Source organism: Tetranychus urticae, chromosome 3 (assembly GCF_039701765.1).
Source record: "Tetranychus urticae isolate SD_2017Ah chromosome 3, NJAU_TeUrti_SD_1.0, whole genome shotgun sequence".
NCBI lineage: Eukaryota > Metazoa > Arthropoda > Arachnida > Trombidiformes > Tetranychidae > Tetranychus > Tetranychus urticae.
The window spans coordinates 23,531,755-23,552,865 of record NC_142960.1 but is presented as its reverse complement, the minus strand read 5'-3'; the positions used below and the strand labels follow the sequence as shown (position 1 = coordinate 23,552,865).

At 32.2% G+C, this 21,111-nt stretch overlaps 10 protein-coding genes across 11 annotated transcripts in view; 5 read left to right on the top strand and 5 right to left on the bottom strand.

Moving 5' to 3' along the window:
• LOC107365346 (5-hydroxytryptamine receptor-like) overlaps window positions 1-2,642 on the bottom strand; it is a 98,303-nt gene extending 95,661 nt beyond the window's left edge. For both annotated transcript variants that reach the window (XR_003082823.2, XM_015932833.3), the window contains exon 1: window positions 1,233-2,642. Coding sequence is in view for 1 of the 2 variants with exons in the window: in XM_015932833.3 (XP_015788319.2) it covers window positions 1,233-2,051 (819 nt within the window). In the remaining variant the exon portion in view is untranslated. The remainder of the gene's footprint in view (window positions 1-1,232) is intronic.
• Window positions 2,643-4,101: 1,459 nt separating this feature from the next.
• ATPsynD (ATP synthase, subunit D) lies at window positions 4,102-4,997 on the top strand. Its single transcript, XM_015932835.3, has 3 exons — window positions 4,102-4,315; window positions 4,391-4,628; window positions 4,695-4,997. Exons 1-3 carry the CDS (start codon window positions 4,194-4,196, stop codon window positions 4,878-4,880), a joined length of 546 nt encoding a protein of 181 aa, XP_015788321.2. The 5' UTR covers window positions 4,102-4,193; the 3' UTR covers window positions 4,881-4,997.
• Window positions 4,998-5,102: 105 nt separating this feature from the next.
• On the bottom strand, window positions 5,103-6,014 carry PIG-P (phosphatidylinositol glycan anchor biosynthesis class P). The gene is made up of 2 exons (XM_015932836.2): window positions 5,364-6,014; window positions 5,103-5,303 (listed from the first exon to the last, which is right to left on the bottom strand). Exons 1-2 carry the CDS (start codon window positions 5,665-5,667, stop codon window positions 5,170-5,172), a joined length of 438 nt encoding a protein of 145 aa, XP_015788322.2. The 5' UTR covers window positions 5,668-6,014; the 3' UTR covers window positions 5,103-5,169.
• A 347-nt stretch (window positions 6,015-6,361) lies between these two features.
• On the bottom strand, window positions 6,362-7,877 carry LOC107365067 (uncharacterized). Its single transcript, XM_089269858.1, has 8 exons — window positions 7,817-7,877; window positions 7,669-7,752; window positions 7,484-7,558; window positions 7,236-7,406; window positions 7,099-7,173; window positions 6,842-7,015; window positions 6,688-6,762; window positions 6,362-6,617 (listed from the first exon to the last, which is right to left on the bottom strand). The coding sequence occupies exons 1-8, from the start codon at window positions 7,854-7,856 to the stop codon at window positions 6,472-6,474; spliced, it is 840 nt and encodes a 279-aa protein (XP_089125984.1). The 5' UTR covers window positions 7,857-7,877; the 3' UTR covers window positions 6,362-6,471.
• Window positions 7,878-9,440: 1,563 nt separating this feature from the next.
• Window positions 9,441-11,255, top strand: LOC107365334 (palmitoyltransferase ZDHHC3). The gene has a single exon (XM_015932817.3). It carries the CDS (start codon window positions 9,819-9,821, stop codon window positions 10,653-10,655), a length of 837 nt encoding a protein of 278 aa, XP_015788303.1. The 5' UTR covers window positions 9,441-9,818; the 3' UTR covers window positions 10,656-11,255.
• Window positions 11,256-11,410: 155 nt separating this feature from the next.
• On the top strand, window positions 11,411-13,545 carry LOC107365332 (trimeric intracellular cation channel type 1B.1). Its single transcript, XM_015932816.3, has 4 exons — window positions 11,411-12,370; window positions 12,430-12,517; window positions 12,812-13,045; window positions 13,117-13,545. Exons 1-4 carry the CDS (start codon window positions 11,815-11,817, stop codon window positions 13,205-13,207), a joined length of 969 nt encoding a protein of 322 aa, XP_015788302.1. The 5' UTR covers window positions 11,411-11,814; the 3' UTR covers window positions 13,208-13,545.
• A 404-nt stretch (window positions 13,546-13,949) lies between these two features.
• On the top strand, window positions 13,950-14,961 carry Atg12 (Autophagy-related 12). The gene is made up of 3 exons (XM_015932622.3): window positions 13,950-14,121; window positions 14,232-14,368; window positions 14,434-14,961. The coding sequence occupies exons 1-3, from the start codon at window positions 14,046-14,048 to the stop codon at window positions 14,554-14,556; spliced, it is 336 nt and encodes a 111-aa protein (XP_015788108.1). The 5' UTR covers window positions 13,950-14,045; the 3' UTR covers window positions 14,557-14,961.
• Window positions 14,654-15,720, bottom strand: LOC107365149 (very long chain fatty acid elongase 7-like). The gene is made up of 2 exons (XM_015932620.3): window positions 15,071-15,720; window positions 14,654-14,975 (listed from the first exon to the last, which is right to left on the bottom strand). The coding sequence occupies exons 1-2, from the start codon at window positions 15,570-15,572 to the stop codon at window positions 14,680-14,682; spliced, it is 798 nt and encodes a 265-aa protein (XP_015788106.1). The 5' UTR covers window positions 15,573-15,720; the 3' UTR covers window positions 14,654-14,679.
• An 847-nt stretch (window positions 15,721-16,567) lies between these two features.
• LOC107365148 (rhomboid-related protein 1) lies at window positions 16,568-18,958 on the top strand. The gene is made up of 6 exons (XM_015932619.3): window positions 16,568-16,960; window positions 17,508-17,711; window positions 17,775-17,905; window positions 17,977-18,089; window positions 18,153-18,308; window positions 18,397-18,958. Exons 1-6 carry the CDS (start codon window positions 16,913-16,915, stop codon window positions 18,624-18,626), a joined length of 882 nt encoding a protein of 293 aa, XP_015788105.2. The 5' UTR covers window positions 16,568-16,912; the 3' UTR covers window positions 18,627-18,958.
• Window positions 18,959-19,079: 121 nt separating this feature from the next.
• Rap2l (Ras-associated protein 2-like) lies at window positions 19,080-20,727 on the bottom strand. The gene has a single exon (XM_015932621.3). It carries the CDS (start codon window positions 20,491-20,493, stop codon window positions 19,912-19,914), a length of 582 nt encoding a protein of 193 aa, XP_015788107.1. The 5' UTR covers window positions 20,494-20,727; the 3' UTR covers window positions 19,080-19,911.
• Window positions 20,728-21,111: the final 384 nt, after the last annotated feature.

The window sequence follows — 21,111 nt, the reverse complement described above, 5'->3', positions numbered from 1 at the left end:
AAATAAACAAATAATATTTTAAATCAACACTTAATCACCAATTGAAACTGCAAGCTTGTTTGATTAATGAATTTCAAGTTAACACACAAATCACTACAAAATGTTTTCACTTCACAACAAATCTCAACAAATGTCACTTCTGATTGCTTTACAATTAGTGAGCTTTCATAATTGTTGGATTGTTTTGAAAAGTTAAAATGAAACATTTCAATGAATTAATGAAAATCAACAATTAAATTGATTCTGTTTACATGTTAATGGTTTTACATTTTACTTTTAAACATTTGCTTTTAATGTTAGGGTTGAACTGAAAGTAATAGAAATGAAGTTTAATTTTAAACTTGGAGTTAATTCAATGTTATAACAGAAAAATTAAGTCTATTGGAATTAAGGAAAACCATAAAGTTAATTAAGTAAACTTTTTGCAATTTGTTTCATCATTTAAAGGAAATTTGATTCATTCCCAGAAAAGGGTTAAATTGGATAAACAGTCAACTAATTAATGTTGAACAATCAATCGTCAATTGCAGTTTCAATGCTATCAAATTTATCCTCTAACTTACATGATGTGTTAATTGGTTGGATAAAGTGTTAATGTTGAATAAAGTAAATGCAAATTGTTTGATTAATTAAGTTATTAACAAGGCTTTATAAATAGCTATCATTGTACTAATGCACATAATCTGGGTAAAAACGTGAGAGTTTATCATGAATTGAAATTCCCCAAAAGTCGATCACAGGGAATTGAGTTTGCAGTTTGATAAAAGATTGAAATTCATCGCTATTTTGCAAAAAGTTGTGACGAAAAGGAAATTTTTGAAAACATTTCGTTCGAAAATTAAAAGTGAAAAGTTGATAAAAAATCGCAGAAACATGGAAAACAGTAAAATTAGAATTTCTTGGAGAAGATTTTAATCTAGTCCAAAAAGTATTTGAAACTCTGAGTTCGATTCAAATGAACTTTATGTTGAAATTTCGCAAAAGCGTGAAGAGGAAAATTTCTGTTGATAAGATTTGGAAAGCATTCTGATAGACTCTAAACTAAAGAGTCTGAAACTTAGAGATTTCATCTCGACAAGTCGGAATTATTTCATGTTGGAATTTGACAAAAAAATTCGGAAGGAAGTTTCTGTTTAAAGATTTTTTAGATTTTTTTTCTTCACAATTTTCCAAAGTAAATGTAAAGCAAATGTTGGAATAAATTTCGATATTGAATGTTGAATGAATTTTACCTGATAGATCCTCCAATAAAGAAGTAGAATGAAAACAAGTGGACCGTAGAAGGTGGCAAAAGTGGCAACGATTTGGTAGGCGACATCCTGTGAAACTAGGCACTTCTTTTCTTGAAGAAGTCGCTTCTCAAAGTCAGGATCCTTCCAACCCAAAACTGGTGCAACTGAAATGATGGAGGCAATGGTCCAGATACAGATGATTAAAGCACCGATTCGATTTGGATTTCGATTGTGAATGTAATCAATGTTGGTCACTGCCCAATATCTGTCAATGGCAATGGCTAAGAGGTGAAGTATGGAAGCAGTGCAACACAAGACATCGGCACAAGTCCAAATGTCACACCATTGAGGACCCAAAATCCATTCACCAGACACTTCATAAACGGCACCTAAAGGCATCACAAGGCAAGCTACCATAAGGTCAGCAATGGCCAACGACAGAACAAGATAATTGCCAACAGAGCGTAAATTTTTCTCCATTAAAATGGCAATGATGACAAAAACATTGCCCACTATAGTGGCCAGTATAAGAGCAGCCAGAGTGACACCAATGCCAATGGTGTGAAATATCTCACCCAAGTTGGCACCAGCAACACCAGAGCCAGGTTTAATTGCATGACTTGGATGGCCATTTGTGTTGACATTGGTTGAACTCGATATGAAAACACTCAACTCTTGTGGTTCAATGGGTGAAGATGAGGTTAACAGAAAAAGTGGATAACTTGATGTTAAATCATCGAGACGATTGGAATCACTTGAGATGATCATTGGTAGTTGAGTTGAACTTGAATTGAAATCACCGTAAATGTAATAAACCATATCAACACATCAACATGTAAACATGTTTAACACAAGCCTTCAATTTCACGATAAAATGAATACAATTTTAATCAATTGAAGAGTCGAGTTGAAAACAATTGTCACAAAACAAATGAACAAAATGTTTCCTCTCTCTTTCATTTGCAACATTTGACCATCTAACTAACTCTAAATGAAACTAATTTCCCTTAAATTGCAACAATTAAAACAAGTAAAGCCAAAAATGGGAATGAAACAAATCCCAAAACTGTTTCACCAATCTTACAAACTCAACTAAATCTTTTCATATTGGTAAAACTTGAACAATGTAATCCAACTGCAACTGGAAACAAATGAAATGTAAAACACTTGTTAACTGAATCAATGTTGAATGTTTCCTTTTTTACTGTTGTTTTCAATTTGAATGTTGAATAATCATTTCAAGTGTTGGTAACAAATGTAATAAACAGTAACAATGATAAACATGTTGAAAGTAATTCTCATTGGTAAAGATGAAACCAAAAACTGATATCATGTGTTCAGTTGAACTGAAAAGTTACACTCTGCTTTTCCCATCACTTTACATTACAGTTATCATCATTTTCATTCTCATCATCATTCTCATCATTGTCATCATCTAAACTCCCTCGGCTTCAATCCTATTACATTCACTACTAACCTTATTCCTGACAATTTACTAACTACGCAAGACACTTTCCTATTTCACTCCCAGCAACATGAAAACCCAGTCGATGATAAAATGCGGTTTAATTTCTCGTCTTATGTAACATTTTCCTTGATCAACTGTAACATTAATTACGATTAAAAGATTTACAATCAATTTTAAGGTTAAAATGAAAAGTTGAGTTGAGCTTAAACTCGTTGGTCTAAAGTTTGGTTTGGTCTTTTCAGTTGCAAATCTCATTCTCCAACAATGAACATGCAAATTACAAGTTAATTTGATTTACTTTTTTACTTTTACTTATAATTATTGTCATCATTAATATTACTGAGTTTGCTTCTTAAATAATTAATGAGTCCATTTCACTCTCATTGTCTGATAATCAATTAAATTCACTGATGATTGCGTTTACAAATGGATAAAATAAACTTGACTTTAATGGTGTAATTAAATAATTATTCCCATTCTTTTTTCATGTTTTAATATCAAATTAATGTTTAGTTTATCAACCTTTTTTATGGTAAATGACTTTACAAGTTGAAACATTGATTTTTGTTTATGACTAGAGGCTGATACGGTGTATCATGACTGTGAAATTTCTTTCCACCGATAAATTCAATCTGCATGCAAAGACTCAAATTATTAATGAAAATCATCGTCAATGAGAAAAGATAGAAATAAAATCCGGTTCTACGACTGAACAAGATGCAACCCCAATTCAAACTTTCAAAGTGATCCCATCAGAAACCTTCGATCAAAGAAATTTTTTAACCAAGAAATGGTTTCAGTTTCTGTGTCTGCGTAGTTTATCTGGGTGCGATTCTAGACTCGAAATCAAAGTTTCGGCACTTATTAATGATCCAACAAAAACCATAACTTCATCAAACTAAAAATATTTGCTTCCTTTTCATACAATTTTATACAAAAATTTGAAGCATTGACTTTATTTTGTTAATGTTAATGGCAGCAATAAAATTATCAGAGATATTTATTAATATAAATGTAATAATTATGGGGTAATAATGTCATTGTGATGTTTTTACCAAAGATTTATAGCTTTTTTGGTCAACTGGTTGGTTCATCACAACTTGTAGTGCTTGTGTTGAGATGTTCAGACTGGACTATTTTATTTTTAAAATTGATTATGAGTTTTCTGTTCTTCTATTTATACTTTTTTATGGTTTGAGATTTTTAAAAAAGCCATTCATTGAGTTCGGTTCATTTTTATAAGTCAGTTTGGTTGATTGGCTTTGGTTTTATTTTTGATCAAGAAAATAAGTTTTTTAATAAGTGAATCATTTTGTGGGTTGTTTTTATAACTGTAGATGGCGATACTATTTGTTCCTGAATGGACTGCCATCTAACGGCAAGTTGGATTCAGCTGACTTCGTGGGTCACCTTCTTGTCTTGTTTTGATAAACTGTTAATTAGTTTTGCATTTTTTTCTGGTAATTTGTCTGTTTTAATTTATTCATCTAATCATGTCTGCTAAAAGGATTACTAAAGCGGCTACTGATTGGGCTAAAATCCAAGCTCTCACTGGTGAATACAAGCAACAATCTTTCAAAAAATTGAAGGCTGCCTCTGATAATTATTTGCGAAAGTAAGTATTTTTCTAGATTTATCCGTGTTTTTTTTTATTCGTTATTTTATTTATTGTTTTATACTTCTGTTTCAGAGTTCAAGAATTCCCTGAAGCTCCACCAGCTATTGATTGGAATGCGATGAAAGCTACTATTTCAAACAAGGCTATTGTTGACAAATTAGAAGCCTCTTACAAAGCTGCTTTAAGTAAAATTCCTTATCCAGAAGATACTTTGGCATCATCAATTGATAAGATGGAAAAAGAATCCATTGAATCTGCAAAAGAAATGATCGCTTTCTATGAGGAGAGAAATGATGAATGTCGACAAATGGTAAGCCAATTAATATATTAAATTCTGCAATTTATTCAATATACATTTCTATCTCTTTACTTTCAGATTGCCAAATTTGAAAAGATGTGGCCCATTGAATGGCATACACTAGAGACATTTGCCATGACTTTCCCTGATTGGGCTCAGTGGTACGGTAATTCAGGACGAGCTATTTACCCTCCAACTACTCCTAAAGAAGCAATAGAAGAAGCAGAAAAACCAACCAGATTAGACTTGGAGGCTCGTTTCTAGATCAGATTATATTCAATCTTGTGAATTATTGCTTAGTCTGAAAATTCGGCCAGGTTAAAGTGTTATATTTCGTGATTAGATCTTTTGAATAAATTTAAAATTTATGTTCACTTGAAATTGATTTCTCATGTTACTAAAGTCAATTTCTCGCATTACCCAAGCTCAATTACACACATACAATTAATATTTTACGATTTTAAAAATAAGTATTCGAGTGACTAGAAATTGTTTCAATTTAGTTTATTCAATAAAGGTTTTGTAGTAATTGAAGTAATTCCTGATAGCACGATTATACAGAATTGGTAATGTTTTGAAGAATTTCTGGTTTGAAATAAGTTAATTGAGTGACTTTCTCAACTGGAATATCGTATATTGACGAGATATCCGCAGGTATATCCTCCTCATTATTGCCACACGTAATATCTACAAAAAAGGCAAAGCTGATTAGTTTTCTTAATCAAAGGAAATTATTAAAACTCATACCTATCTTTGGGTTAGAAAATTCATCTTTAAACAAAAGGACCGAATCTAGAGGTTCAGTAAGGCACATGACAATAGAAGGATAAATCACAAAACCAAACGCAACAATTAAAGTAGAGAGAAAGGTTGGTATAGCAATGTACCAATATTTTGAAGGTAGATAAGTTAAGTTGAAATAGTCAAGAATTTCATCAGGAACCAACGAAATGACCAAGTAAAGAATTAATAAACAATTAGATATTATGTACAAAGCATAGCCATAAATACATCGACCAGGAGAAGGTAAAGGTAAAGCCTCTTCACCCATTTGACTGTCAATGTCGATCAATGAAACAGGGTTAAATAAATCACTTGTTTGCTATATCAAATTTATTGATCGTCTTTTCCACCAATAAAAGCATATCCATGAAACTATTGATGCTGGATCTTAAGGCTCGAGTTTCATCACAGGTGAAACTACAAAGTAACTTGTTGTCGCAAGTTTTGATAGTCTTTGTTACTGTTGATCGAGGAGGTTCACTATCCACAGTTAAACTATTGTAAGCAATGACAGCATCACGTTCCGATTTGAATGGAATTTCCAAAGAAAGTTTACACTTCGAGCTATCTCCTGAAGACATTGAAACTAACAGAAGTTTAACTGCGATATAATCACCAAATTAATGAACATTTGTTTGTATTGCAATAAAAAATGTCTATAAGTAACATGTGACTAAACGATAGTATCGATATTGTAAACCAAATGCCGATTATAACTGATGGGTTTATAAATTGTAATCGCTTATCATGGACATATTAATGACTTTTTCCATCACATCTATCAAAAATAATTATCTATTTCTTTGATTTTAATAATTACAATGAAATACAATGAATACAATGAATATAATGGCATATTCCGATATAATCATAATAGACTCAAATGGTTACATTGATTTTCATTGAGCTATTGTAATACATAAAGTAGCATCTTGGTATGAATAATTTTTGAATGAGCCAAATGATTAATAAGTCAGTTTATTTATTGCAAGTTTGGTTACAAGTTTCATTGAATTGAATGATTAATGAAGAGTCAGCGTTAGTCGCTTTGGCTTCTTTAACTGCAAAATCATTAGCGACCTTTACCATAGCTCTCAAAGAAGAGTTGAGTCAAAAGTTCTTGGACTTTTTGTGGGTTACCAATGTTGGCCAATAAATCAGCGCCAGTGACAGCACGTTTGTTTACATTGACGGCGTTTGAGGAATCAACAGATTGGGCTGTTTTATCAAATAAGATGATTAGTTAAAAATTGTTTTCAACTTCAGGCTGTTTCAATAAGTAACTTACGATTGAATTGGCTGAAGAAATCGAAGAGCTTCTTTAAATTTGCTTCAGCATTTTGCTTAGCTTGTCCAGTAAGCTCTGTAACAAAAAAAATAATCAACAATTAATAAATAAATTTCATTATAAATTGAATAAAAAATGAAAAATGAAACCTTACTTTGAATATTTTCAGCAAGATCTCGCCTTTTGCGACCTTTACCATAGCTTTCAAAGAAAAGCTGAATCAAAAGTTCTTGGGCCTTTTGTGGGTTACCAATATTGGCCAATAAATCAGCACCAGTGACAGCACGTTTGGTTACATTGACAGCGTTTGAGGAATCACCAGATTGTGCTGAATTATCAAATTATCAAATATGGTGATTAGTTAACAATTTTGTTTCAGCTCTAAGCTTTTCATTACAATAAGCAACTTACGATTGATTTGGTTGAGCCAATCGAAGAGCTTCTTTAAGTTTTCTTCAGCATTTTTCTTAGCTTGTCCAGTAAGCTCTGAAATAAAAAATCGTTAGCAATTAGTCAACAATTGAATTAAAAATGAAATCTATCCTTACTTTGAATATTTTCAGCAAGATCTCGCTTTTTGCGTCCTTTACCGTAACTTTCAAAGAAAAGTTGAATCAAAAGTTCTTGGGCTTTTTGCGGGTTACCAATGTTGGCCAATAGATCAGCACCAGTGACTGCACGTTTGGTTAGATTGACGGCGTTTGAGGAATCAGATTGGGCTGTGTTAACAAATGAAATGATTAATTAACAATTCCTGGTTTCAATTCCAAGCTATCTATTCCAATGAGTAACTTACGATTGAATTGGCTGAAGAAATCTAACAACTTCTTCAATCCTTCTTCAGCATTGTGTTTGGCTTGCTCAGAAAATTCTGAAGTCAATAAAAGCAAAAAAAACATTATTAAATACAATGTAATATGAAATGTATTAAATAAGTAAAATGATCGATATTTAAATCTCAATTGTTATTTTTGTACTTACCTTCAAAAGCATGAAAAGCATTCTGAGTTTGATTCTGTATATCATCAATGAAACTTCGTTTGTTCAATGAACTGGCAGAAGCGACTGAAAAGATAAATAAGGTTAAATATTGTTAATTGTGATTAGTTTAAAATTAATCTCAACTCACCTCCAATGGCGCAAAGAGTAAGAAAAATGGTAAAACGCATTTTGATAAAGTCAGGTCTTCAAATGTTGAATAACTGTTGATCCTAAATCCATTCCTATTTATACTCGATTATTATTCTTAGGCACCTCGAATTTTCATGTGATCATCTTAGCTGATTGACATTCTAAATTATTTACAGAATGAAAACAATTTAAATGTCAATCAATACGAAAACAAGTGTCATTATTTTTGTTCATAACTTATTAGCAATATTTTTTTCTGTTTCACATTGCTTCTCACAAAGGCTTCTATGGCTTTACTGCGTTATTGCATTTAGATCATAAAGTCAAAGTTACCTCTCATCAGTATTAAGGCATGCTGATACTAACATCAATCACAAAAACAGCCGACTTCAACACATCGTCATCATTAATGTGTTTTTAAAATGAAAATATACGGTCAAGTGTTCTTGTTTGTACTTTTTATATCTATCAAATAATAATAATAAGTCTACCCAAATAGCATTGGAATAGCATCGTTTCCATTGAAAATAGTAGTTTTCAAGTCGATTCTGGTTAAGCATAGTGACAAAAGCTATTTTTTACTCATTTAAATATATTTTAAGTTCGATTTTTCATTATTTTATTCGATTTCGCCCAAAAATGATGCTTTCAGTGCTATTGATGTTATCTAAACAGATCTCATTTCAATTTCTCAGTTGATTTCTAGTTTATAATATCTATTCATTTAGCATAATTTACTCGATTTCCAATACAAGGTCTTCTATTAGACCAAACCTTTCACTCAAATATCTAAAGAAACTGGTCAGATCGAGTTAGTTGTAACTTTTTATTGGCTTGCTTTTGTAAAGACACAATTAACACAATTGTCACATTTATGCACAAATTGAAACAAATGCTGTAAGAAAAATGGACGAAAATTAATTTCTTTCAAATTTAGACTCTGCTGGTTTGTAGAGACATAAAACTGAGCCCATTTGTGTGATTTGTAAATTTCTGTAATGGACAGTTTTCGAGAAAATCGAGATCGAAATTGAAACTTCGATCGCCTTTTGTTCAATTATGGTTATTGTAGGTAACCAATTATTGCATCAGAAAAATGAGTTTCATGAAAAAATCTGAGTCCATAATTGAACAGGTGATCGAAGTTTCCCCTTTGACCTCGATTTTCTCGAAAACTGTCGATCGGAGAAATTTTTTAATAGCATTAATGGACTCAGTTTTATGCCCCTACAAATCCACAAAGTCCTAATTCTTAACTCAAAAGTCACATCCTTTAACTTATCATTCATCTTTTTAATTAACTTTGATTTTTTGATAAATATCTGAACAAAGTCCAGTAAGTGAATTTGAAATTTGTCTTGAATTGTTTCTTATTCCTAATTGTTACGTTTCTTCAACTGCTTTCATTATTTTCCATGCAAAGATGCAATTCCTGAAACATGACTAACAAATGTAGTGCGTATAACGTTTGCGATTGAGTAGTTAATTTTATTTACTGTTTACAATTTTGAAACTGTGAAACTAATTCTTTAATTTCATTAATCGTTTGAATAAACGTTTATTATTTTTAAATACAATCTTTAAAAATAAAATGTATTCAAGTTTATTATTCTGCCAATAGGTGAAGCTGTTGTTTGTTGACATCATTGAGTTACTCTTTGAGTCGATCTGTCAGTTTTCCATTAAATTCAATTCTTACATAATTTTACAATGTTTCACGTAAATTAGTCCATATTTTAGTAAATAAGTGTAATTTAATTTGTAAATTGGTAGCACCACTAGTCGATTGATCTCTGTTGATATCATCAATCTATTATTTACATTTCATGATAAAATCATTGTATAATAATCATCTATTCTGTTTTATTGCTTTCTGATGTGTTAACTGTTATCAATGTTCAACTCACCTACATTCATTGTTTTCCTCTCACACCTTTCTTTTACAACGACTTACAATATAGTTGATCAGCTATATTAATCAACTTTATAATTAATGTACCATGAACTTGTCCAATAATCGTCACCACCATAAATCTATTTCCCGGCGACGCTGTGATCCATGTGGTGTTATATGTTTTTTACTCACTTACAGTATCATCTCTTATTCCGATTATGCATTCCTTTACTGGATTTCATGGAGTCCAGCTCCTTCATTCCTTAGTTTGGTGAATGGTGCAATTTACCAGATTCTCATTGTATTTATGGTATGTTCACATCTGAAAGCAAGCTTCTCTGATCCAGGAATCGTTTTACGACCTCAACACAATTTAGATTTTTCCCATGAAGCTCTGCTTCACGACCGGGAATCATTTCAATCTGATTTTAACCGTTCCAATGATTCTCGTTGGTCTGTCTGTTCTAAATGTGAAACATACAGACCTCCACTGGCTCACCATTGCTCAATATGTCAACGTTGTATTCGTAAAATGGACCATCACTGTCCATGGATAAATAACTGTGTCGGTGAATTGAACCAAAAATATTTCCTTCAATTCCTTTTGTATGTTGCTTTACTTTCATTTTACACCATTATTTCCATTTTATTTGAACTTCTTCATAATCGAAAGCAAGACAAAACCAAAGCTCTCCACACTATTATTCTTTTGGTTGAATCTCTTTTATTTGGTATTTTCGTGATTGCTGTTATGGCTGATCAGATGTCAACAATTTTCAATGGCACGACACCCGTAGACAAGTTACGATCAAATAAGCCAGGATCTCCTAAAAAACCTAAAAAGGTTCGATTAAGAGAAGTTTGTGGAACCAGTTCAATGCTTCTTTGGTTAATTCCTTGTCGTGATAATATGGATAAGCGTCACAGACAGCTTGTTGTTTAATAATCCAATGTTGATCCAAATATTTTAAATTTTGATCCTGCGTTCGCTCAACCGTCTTAATCCAAGTTTAAAATCCAATTCCAAGTAATTACTGGCTTTTGAAGTTTCCAAATTATCAAATTCGCACAACTTGATAGAAACACATTCAAAGTAACAATGATAAATATGGCAACATTGTTTTGGTACCCATTTGTACCAAAATATTACTTACTTAACATCAATATCGAGAACGTTTCCACCGATGAAAAACACTTAATCCTGTAATGCAGCGTTATAATGGAATCATTTGATTTACAAAGTACCACTTCTTAAATTGATCACTTTTTGCGAGCTGTTTTGAATAATTTATATTCTCTATATTAGTCATTGAAAAATACTAATTGTTATGAATCCAAGCTTTAAGTTTTTTTTATGTTGAATAATTTCTGAAAATTGCGAGTCATTTCATCGTATATTTATTTATTTGTTTATTTCAACCAAATTTTGGCTTTTTATTTCTTACTGTGAATCAAATAATTGAAAATTATTGAATTCGTAACTTTAAGTGCAATATTGACTCTCCAATAAACAAGAAAAAATAAAAGATATTTGATACCATTACTCTTCGACTATTTATTGCTGGCTTTTCAGCTGCTAACTTCGTCAACATGTTAATCCATTGAATTTGGTTATCCGAGACTTGCATTTAAAAAAGTTCTGAGATTATCAAGAAACTTGAAAAATAAATATTAACAAAGTAAATGTTTATGGTGTAAAAGACAGCTTTTGCTGTAACTGATCAGCCTAAGATATCAAAGCAATAAGCAATTTTTAGCAAACCCAAAATTGAACCAACTCACTCTTTTCTCTGTCTTCTTCATCTTCCTTGTCTTCATCTCCCACGAATTTGCAAAACTAAATTTGTATTTAGTGAGGTCAATAAATATTCAGTTACTGTTACTTGAAAACCTAAATTTTACACCTGATGCTTTTTATGGTAACAAACCCAGATTCAGGAAAACATTTGTGATTTTGTGATCAGTGCTTTGTTTATCTAAATTATTATTCAATTTACTATGCTAAAATGTGATTATCATCAAGAGTTTATTAATTTGTAAATTTGAAAAAACACTCGAGTCATCAAAATATTGGATTACACTGAGCGCCAGAAAGGGTAACCATGACAATCAACACTTATTGGTCGGCATCGTCGTTTTCATCTGGTTTACGGTCTCATTTGTTGGAATCAAACTATCACTTTGACATTGTTCCAATGGATAGAGGACCTTTAATGGAGGTGGCTAACCACCTAATTAAGTTGAACATGTACCCTTATTTTGAAGGGGTTCATGGTTTATTGACTGCTCTTTACATCCGTCAAGAGCTTGGACCTACAGCTCACAAGTTTTCCCGTCGTCATCCATTCTCCTGTTGGGCTTCAACAATGTTAAGTTTTTTTTCTGGTTCCTTGTTAGCCAACTTTTTTCTTGCTGAACCTTTAACCGATGTCTTTAAAAGTTCACAAACTGTTGTTCTGGCCACATTAACATGGTATATAGTCTTCTATTCACCTTTTGACATTGTATGCAAACTGATTAGTTTAAGACCTTGTTACATACTTCTGGATTGTGCCCGTGAAATATTAAGGGCCAAGGTAGTATACACCGGTGTTACTCATACTGCCCGTATATATCCTGGTAACTATGCAATAATTATATTTATTGGTGCACTCAGAGGTAAGTTGCTATTTCCGATTGTGTGTCTTGAACTAATCAAATTTTCTTTCTATTTTTAGCGAGCGGTGGATGCTTTCTCAGACCATTGGATAGATTATTTAGAGGAATCTGGACACCAAACATCATTGAGATGCTTAATCCATCATAGTGAGTTGATTTAATTTTTCATATATTAAGACCAATACTTCTGAGAAGCTAGCAATTCAGTTGATTTCTTTAAAACTTTCTTAGCCTAGTTAAGTTGTTCCTTTTCATTAGAAGACTTCATCTTGATTCAAGCTTTGCATCTTTAGTATACCTTTCATCCGAAGGTTATACGTACATTTGCACTAGAGCTTAGCTTTATTAGCTTATGAAATTTTAGATAAAACAACCTTATCATTATCCTTAACGATTCAGATTAATTCCCCTGAATTAATGAACTGTTTCTTTTCTTTTCAGTCCAACTAAAACTGCTCTTCTAGCTTCAGCCATTTTTACAGTCAACAAGCAATCAGATTGGATCAACATATCAACACCGTTGGTGTACCTAGCTGTTGTCTCTTTGCTCATATACCTTAAATTTTCATCACTAACCTTTGGTTTCTACGATCCATTCCGACCAGTTGAAAATCTTATTTGTTCCCTGCTTTTTGGAAATGCATTTGAAACATTAGAACATGCTCACACAAAAAGGTATAACTTATATTGTAAAGAACACGTTTTCCTGTGTAAACTAATTCTTGAATATATTTCTCAATTTTCAGTACAAAAAATGAAACTGACAAGACTAAAAGTGGTGTAGGAGGAGGGAGTGGTGATAAAATGAAACGAGGAGACGCCAAGAAGAAGGAATAGATCTATTTTGGTCTATATCATGACATCATAACCTGTTCAAAACTATATCAGAAGGCTGAACCTTTAAATTTCTTATAAATGTGATGACTTTCCGTCCAAAGCGGCAAAACAGAAAAGGCTTTGCCTCGAACATTTTCTTTGAACAATATTTGTTTAATATGTTGAAAATATCGACTGCAATGTGGAATATTTAAGCGATCTCATGTTGTACAATCATGTAATAAGGAAAAGATGTTACTTGGCTTAAAATACTGTATTAATTGACAACAAATCATCAATCAAATAATTTCTAAGTACAAAGTGCAATGTGATTTAAAATAAATTTTCTTTAGTTTGCATGTGGGATCTGTATTTTTCCCTTATCATCACTCGTTCATGAAAACCTCGAAACGTCGAAACTAACTCATCCAAACAAATAATATCAAAGTTTTTGATCGTCATGCGTTAATTTAATTCTGAGTGTTGGTTGAAAGTAAAAAATGAGGTGAAATCATGAATCATGATTCCAATAATTTATAGCTTGACGATAAAATAACTTGATTTTGACTGCACATTTTGATTCGGTTGACCCTTGAATCCTTTTTATCACACGTGATCTACATCCTTCTACTTTTAAAAGCTTTTGACAGCGATGTTTCAAAATTTTGAGCGAAATTTTGAATTTCAGATAAAAAACGAAAAGATTTGAAAGTTGTGGTATCTTCCCTTCTCACTAGATGGAGGTTTCTTTTGTTTACAATTCGGGTCCATCATATGATAGTCTTGTTGAATTGTATGATTTTTAAAAATTAATTTTAATTAGTGAATCAAATTGATACTCCAGTTGATTATTTTTACAATGGCTACAACAGGCGACGTTGAATCTGATAAATCTGAGTCTAAAGACACAACTGATTCTCCGCAAGCTGGCAAAAGTAAGATAATTAATTTTCTGCTCCTTTTATTACTAAATTAATTCCATAAATTCATAAGAGTAAGATAATTTTTAACCTGAATTCTGTTTATTTTTATTTCTGTCAATCAGTTGATATTTTATTGAAAGCCACAGGAGACGCACCAATATTGAAAAAACGGAAATGGCTTGTTGAAGGAGAAAAAGATATTGGTTTTATTTTGAATTTCGTTAAACATTCTCTAAAAATGGAGAGAAATGAATGTTTGGTATGAATTACTTATCTTTTTCTGGAATACTTTGAATTAATTTTCGTATCTTTCATCTTTTATAGTTTATTTACATTAACCAGGCTTTCGCACCAGCCCCGGACCAGAAGATTAAGAATCTTTACTCCTGTTTTGGCTCGGATGGTAAACTCATTTTGCATTACTCTAAAACTCCGGCCTGGGGGTAAAGGCTTAAAACTAATATCGCTTTACTTTTAATAATGTCAAATCTTCTGAGGGAATATATTCAATGCGAGCTTAATTCCAAAGAAACAATAGATCTCATGGAAAAGTAGAAAATGACTATTTATTTAAACTCGTTTCTTTACATATGTTTGTCTGAAATAATTGGAAAATAATATGAAAAAAAGTGTTGCTATACACATCAGTTCATAAGCATAAACTTTGGGGTAACCGCAATCATAGATGAGAAGCAAATTTCCGTGGAGAAAGACAATGATGAACTGAAGCATCTGCATGGTTGTTATGTACTTTTTCCACCAAAGATATTTTTGTACTTTTGGACCAAAAGCTGCCAAGAAATAATATGTGTACATAACAATATGAATAAAGCTATTTAAGAATCCAGAAAATGTTCCATGGCCACCTAAAGATTGAAAAGAATTGAAATTTTTTGTTAAACCTTGATCAAAGATATTCAACACTTTTGAAATATAAATGAAGAGAGAAATCGGACTTTACCTGGACAGAATTTGAGACCAGACCAAACAATACAAGGCATCAAGCTGTGATGGATAACATGGAGATTGCTGATTTGATTATTCTTTTTCCTTAAAACAAAGAAAAGAGTATCAAAGAAGTCTACAAATTTGCTGATGAAATAAACCCAGGACACTCTGGCCATTCCATAACCGTCGACACTCATAGAGTAATCCATCGGCTGACACAACAAGTTATATTTTCCGAACCATCCATGAATCCCAGCTTGATAAAATATGTAACCATTTAGAATGACCATGAACAAGTTGTAAACCAACATAAGTTCACGAAGTTGAAGAGGTTTCCGATTCGACATCAACTTGGGACCTGCTATTTTGGCACCATAAACATATAATACACAAGCAATAATTGTGATGAGAGGTGAATCGACCAAAGGCCAATCTTTAACCCTGGGATCTCCATTTTCCATTAACCAACGATATTTGTTAGTTGATTTTGTCATAAAATTTTGAATACCATCCATCTTTGAAGCAGATAACTCAAACACTGAACAAACTAAAACTTGTAGAGCTGATAGTGTATTCAAACACCTTTGGTAAAACTTGAATGAAACTTATGGTGAAGGAAACTCGTACAATGGTGACAATCCAATGTTTAAGGTACGATGGTCAACTGACTACTGGTGTAGCACTTTGAACTTGAAAATTCCTCTACTGGGCTGTATTAATCATCACCTTTTTCAGGACCAATCAAAGCTAATCAGGTCAGTTGATTCGAAAAACTTGGCTGAGTAAACACTTTGGTCAGCGTGATGTCAGCGATTGGTCAATTATAGAGAAAGTGAAAGGTCTTGCTCCTCCTTCAAGCTGAACAAAATCTTGGATTAATATTTTGGAAAATAAATGCTAAGAATTGGAAAAAGAAGAAAAGGATTAAGGGCAAAATCGTGAATCCTTTAAAATCTTTATTTGTATTTACTAATTTCAACTCATCTTTTTTGGAGTCACTCATCAAGATGAGCAAATCAATAGTTGGTTAAATGGTAAATTAATTTTTTATGCTCATTTTCAACCATTTAATTAATTCATTTTTAAAGCTATTTACCGATACAATTTTCACGGTAGTCGTTTAAATTAAGGACAAATTTGCTGTAAACTAAGATTGCAAGTTTCATGGAAGTTTCATGACTAAATCATGTGACATTATAATTTTTGCTCATGAAAAATTTCTTTGATAAAATCCCAATTCGATTAACTTGAAAGTCTAAAGGTTACTGCATTTATATGATATCATTCGGTTGCGTTGGTCGGTTAAAAAATTTTTGAAGTACAATTTAGTACAATTTAAATCATTAAAGAATTTTAGTTTCATTGTTTAGAAAATTATAAAACAACTATTTTAATGATTAAATTTAATTTTTGTGGTTCAACTTGTTAACTGACAAGTATCCAGTTTTTCACAGTTGAGCAAAAAGTAAACCAGTTGAGTGAACAGTTGCCATCTTTTGTTTACCTTTTCTTTTGCCTCTACAAATCTCACCCTATTTCTGTAGCTTTGTCTTTAATATATTTCATTATGAATCCATGGTGAATTTAATCAATCTTTTTTAAAAATATGACATTTTAAAATATAATGTGCCTTCATTAATAAAAAATGATCAATTATCATCAGTGACTTTGTGTAAATTACATTTTTAAGTGAAGCCGGGTCTCCGGCTTAAGATTGGAGTCTTGTTTTTTTATCTTTGGTCTATGTTGATCACTGGTTCTATCTCTTGCATTAAATACTGATGGTATTTCTGCATTAATAAATGGTCAATTGATGGGTCACTTTTTAATGAAGCAGATAAATTAAAAGGAGATAATGAAAAATAAAAGAAGGGACAGTTTTATAGTTGCTGTCGACCAAAGAGTAAGTGCTATTTTCCCTTTACTTACCTTGACCTAAAGTAACTCAGACCATGACTCTCAACCAATATATAGTTGGTTTATTTTGTTACTTATAGTCCGGTCTTTTATCAGTATTAAACCTGCCTGAAAGGCTCAGCCATATCAAAAGATTAGTTGAAAATCTAAGTTAACCCAATGCCTTCAGGTCAATTGAACAAAGGAAACCCAAAGATTCAAAAATCTAGTATGCTCGTCTGTTTATTGAGTTGTGATAGACCAAGTCATTCAAACCAATTCTTAATTAGTGAATAAAATAGATTCTCAATCATGCACACCCAATTAATGATCAAAATTACTAAACTTGTTAAAGTTTAAGGCACTCAATAAACGATAGGCATAAGTTTATGTTTTGGTTTCACCCTATCTTACTTTCTCACTCGTGGTATTATGTAATAGAATCCTGAATCGGAAAACAGTTCACCGGAAAAACTTTAGAGTCATGTTTCCTGAATGATTCATTCGTTTAGATTCCTCAATGTCACTAATTCATACAATATTTGTTCACCCAGGATCTTGTAGATTTAAGCTGTATTGATTCAAAATTGCAACCATCCAAGTCTAGCACCAAACAAATTTGCCCCAATGCTTTTAAAAACATGGTCAATAAAATAGCCGATAATTTTCTTGACGATCCAAGAGACCGGAAATTTTATGCTGATAATTACAGATGTTGGCCACCGCCAATCTTTATCATTTCGGTGACACTGATTGAGGTAAGTTTATCAATCAATCAAACCTTAGCATTCAATTTGTAACCTTATTCTTTTAATTTTTAGCTTGCCTTTTTCACTTATTATTCAATAATTGACGGAGATGGATCTATTCCTAAAGACGATTTGTTTGTTTATCGACCTGATAAACGGCAAGAAATATGGAGATTCGCTTTTTACATGGTTCTTCATGCAGGGTAAGACTCTTGTAATTTCACAGTTTTCATTTCAATCATTTCTATCATGCATGTACTTTCTATTTCCTCAGATGGGTTCACTTGTTCTTCAACCTCGTAATTCAGTTGTTGATTGGTTTACCTTTAGAAATGGTTCATGGATCTGTGCGTATTGGTGCCGTTTACATGGCCGGCGTGTTGGCAGGTAACTTCCTTTTATTGAAATTGTTTTGTCCGTTGCTAACATTTTTACTCATTTTATAAATAGGATCTTTGGGTACTTCAGTGTTTGACCCTAATGTTTACCTGCTTGGTGCCTCTGGTGGTGTTTATGCATTACTTTCTGCCCATCTTGCCAATGTAGTACTTAATTACAATCAAATGGAGTTTGGTTTGCTCAGAATTTTCGGTCTCTTTGTTATTGGTACGTAGCATAAAAAAGTATTTGATATTACCAAGACTACCGAAATGGAAATCAATATATTTATCGAAATTATAATCTTTGTCCTCAGCTAGTACCGATGTTGGTTACGCTGTTTATGAGAGATACGTTGTAAAGGACGAATATGGTCAAACATCTTATGTCGCCCATTTTGCTGGAGCTGCTGCTGGGTTAACCCTAGGTTTAGTTGTACTCAAAAATTTTGAGCAGAAGCTTCGTGAACAGTTTATTTGGTGGTTATCTCTTACAATCTACATGGGTTGTATGATTTCTGCTATCATATTCAATGTTTACATCTGAAACTCTTACTCTCTATGCTGCCTAGGATACAATAAATTTGTAAGATTATAATTTTTTACGCTAATGGTTTGATTGGCACTCATATTATATTCATATCCAGCCGAATGTTGAATGCCATGAGGAAATCAACACTATGCCAAAGATTTATTTAAAAGCTTCGAATGCTTGAGTTGAAACATCTCTCACCTTATTGATCTCGTTTTTCATTATGGCATCATCTGTTTGATCGACTTCTGCAAAAGTTTAAACTATCAATTTGATAAAATTTGTAAATTATAAATGACAACCGAAAATAATTTGATGAACCAATAAATATTTTTTTATGTTTGAAATTATTTTACGTCTGTACTCATTTGGTGACAACTTTTACTGGTAACTATTGAAATGTGATTGCTCTTATCAAGGCATTGATAATGAACAAAGGTGCAATAATGCTACAAAATTGAACAATGATTTATATAAATACAAAAAGAACTTTAATTAGTTGAGTGATAAAAATGTTATGGTGATTGTTACAATATTGAGAACAAGATTAACTTTTCTTATTTAAAAAATCAATTAAATGTTTTCAGATAATAATGGATAATAGGCTAAGTTGATCAGGATAGTTTTGTTTTCCATGATTACCTTAATAACAAAACTATCCTGAATATAAATTTTTTCAAATTTGTTTTGTTTTGAAGTTTATTTTGGCAAAAATGGAAAATTAGAAGCAGATATTTCTCAAGTTCTCAGTCTAAGCTGTTGATATCTTTGTCAATACCAATAGATAGTGATATAAAAATTACACCACCTATTAAAAGGTAGATTCATTTTGTTGTTTTGTTGATTTTGTGTCTTTTGTTTGTTTTGGACAGAGTACTAACCAATGTGATAGATTTTTTTTCAAGTATAATGTGATGATGATAAATGATAAAGAGAAAGTAAAGGGAGATGTATTTGAGTGAAAATTTAAGAGAAAGAAAGAAAAAGAAAAAAGGGGGTTTCGGTAAAATAAGATTACTTAGGAGAGTGTAAGAGTAATTCTTTGTTTATCATAAACCTTTTCAGTTAAAGTTTACTTCTGACAAAGTTTCATGACTTCCGGTGACAGTATCAAGTTGACAGAAGACTCGAAGAAAGACAGTCCTTAAGATTTACCATCCAAATGTCTCTCCATTGGTTGATCGGGAAAAGAGAAGAGTGGTAATAACATCTTTAAGGTCCTGGTTTTGTTTTTAGTTTTGTTTTGTTTAGAAAAAATGAAAAATCCTTTTGTCTAATGGCTGTTAAACTGCACGGAATATCAAGAGATGGTACAACATGAAGATGACCCACAGTCTCTCAAATAACCACAGCAATGATTAGATTTATCTTTAGAGTTGGATAGGCTCATCTCTCTAACAGCCTCGGCAAAAACTTCATTTACATTGCACTTGTTTTTGGCTGATGTTTCCATGAAAGGACAACCCCAGGCCTGAGCCAGTGACATCCCTTCAACAGTTGAAACCTCTCTTTGATGAACCAGGTCAATCTTGTTACCAACCAAAAGTATGGGTATCTTTTCATAGCCTCCTTTTACTCTGATTATTTGTTCCTTCATCGTTTTAACATCTTGGAAAGTCTGGTGACTGGTGATAGAGTAAACAACCACAAACCCTTGGCCATTTTTGATATATAAGTCTCTCATAGAGGCGAACTGTTCGGTTCCAGCTGTATCAAGGATTTCAAGAACACAGGGTGCTCCATCAACTTCGATTTCTTTACGGTAAAAGTCTTCAATGGTGGGATCATATTTTTCCATAAAAGTTCCGGAAACAAATTGCACCGTTAGAGCTGATTTGCCTACACCACCGGAACCCAAAACGACAACCTTGTACTCCCTCATGGCATCTAGATCGGCACTAAAGTAAACATTGTTTAAGAATGAATCAGATGATTATGATGATGGTAGTGGTGGTGGTGGTAAAACAAACGATGGTGAGGATGATGAGGGGCGATTATGAAGGTAGCAAATGGTAAAAAAAAAGAAATAAAAAGTAGGGAAGAAGAAAGAAGAAAGAAAAAGGAGAGAAAGATGACGATGAAGATAAAGAGAGAGGCCAACAGAAGATTTTAACCAACAACAATCTCAATCTCATTCTTTCCCTTTCTTTATTTCAACCTCTCTCAACATTCTCTGTCTTCATCACGTGCTTCTACTTGTTACCTCACTGCCATCTGGTGATTCCATGAACACATCTTTGAACAGTTGAATTTGAATCGCAATTTCATTTGAATTATTTCTCTAATTAAAACCATAGATTGCCATTTAATGATTTATGATTCATGCAAAGTCCATTGTTTCAAAAGATTGAACTGGCAAATAATTATGCTAAAAGCAATGATAACAATTCGGAAATGAAATGAATTTTTGAGTTCCTCATTTAAATCAACAATATTATCAGTGTTTGCAATCAATTCATTATTTAACAAGCAACAGAATTGACTTTTCAATGAGTTCATT

Coding starts and splice junctions, on each gene's coding strand:
- ATPsynD (XM_015932835.3), top strand. CDS start 4,194: ATGTCTGCTAAAAGGATTACTAAAGCGGCTACTGATTGGGCTAAAATC. Junction 4,316..4,390: donor TCTGATAATTATTTGCGAAA/GTAAGTATTTTT, acceptor CTTCTGTTTCAG/AGTTCAAGAATTCCCTGAAG. Junction 4,629..4,694: donor ATGATGAATGTCGACAAATG/GTAAGCCAATTA, acceptor CTTTACTTTCAG/ATTGCCAAATTTGAAAAGAT.
- PIG-P (XM_015932836.2), bottom strand. CDS start 5,667: ATGGGTGAAGAGGCTTTACCTTTACCTTCTCCTGGTCGATGTATTTAT. Junction 5,304..5,363: donor ATTTTCTAACCCAAAGATAG/GTATGAGTTTTA, acceptor CCTTTTTTGTAG/ATATTACGTGTGGCAATAAT.
- LOC107365067 (XM_089269858.1), bottom strand. CDS start 7,856: ATGCGTTTTACCATTTTTCTTACTCTTTGCGCCATTGGAG. Junction 7,407..7,483: donor TTTCTTCAGCCAATTCAATC/GTAAGTTACTCA, acceptor TTGTTAACACAG/CCCAATCTGATTCCTCAAAC. Junction 7,016..7,098: donor TTGGCTCAACCAAATCAATC/GTAAGTTGCTTA, acceptor TTGATAATTCAG/CACAATCTGGTGATTCCTCA.
- LOC107365334 (XM_015932817.3), top strand. CDS start 9,819: ATGAACTTGTCCAATAATCGTCACCACCATAAATCTATTTCCCGGCGA.
- LOC107365332 (XM_015932816.3), top strand. CDS start 11,815: ATGACAATCAACACTTATTGGTCGGCATCGTCGTTTTCATCTGGTTTA. Junction 12,371..12,429: donor ATTTATTGGTGCACTCAGAG/GTAAGTTGCTAT, acceptor TTCTATTTTTAG/CGAGCGGTGGATGCTTTCTC. Junction 12,518..12,811: donor GAGATGCTTAATCCATCATA/GTGAGTTGATTT, acceptor TTTTCTTTTCAG/TCCAACTAAAACTGCTCTTC.
- Atg12 (XM_015932622.3), top strand. CDS start 14,046: ATGGCTACAACAGGCGACGTTGAATCTGATAAATCTGAGTCTAAAGAC. Junction 14,122..14,231: donor TTCTCCGCAAGCTGGCAAAA/GTAAGATAATTA, acceptor TCTGTCAATCAG/TTGATATTTTATTGAAAGCC. Junction 14,369..14,433: donor TGGAGAGAAATGAATGTTTG/GTATGAATTACT, acceptor CATCTTTTATAG/TTTATTTACATTAACCAGGC.
- LOC107365149 (XM_015932620.3), bottom strand. CDS start 15,572: ATGGATGGTATTCAAAATTTTATGACAAAATCAACTAACAAATATCGT. Junction 14,976..15,070: donor TGGTCTCAAATTCTGTCCAG/GTAAAGTCCGAT, acceptor TTCAATCTTTAG/GTGGCCATGGAACATTTTCT.
- LOC107365148 (XM_015932619.3), top strand. CDS start 16,913: ATGAAAAATAAAAGAAGGGACAGTTTTATAGTTGCTGTCGACCAAAGA. Junction 17,906..17,976: donor TACATGGTTCTTCATGCAGG/GTAAGACTCTTG, acceptor CTATTTCCTCAG/ATGGGTTCACTTGTTCTTCA. Junction 18,090..18,152: donor CATGGCCGGCGTGTTGGCAG/GTAACTTCCTTT, acceptor TTTTATAAATAG/GATCTTTGGGTACTTCAGTG.
- Rap2l (XM_015932621.3), bottom strand. CDS start 20,493: ATGAGGGAGTACAAGGTTGTCGTTTTGGGTTCCGGTGGTGTAGGCAAA.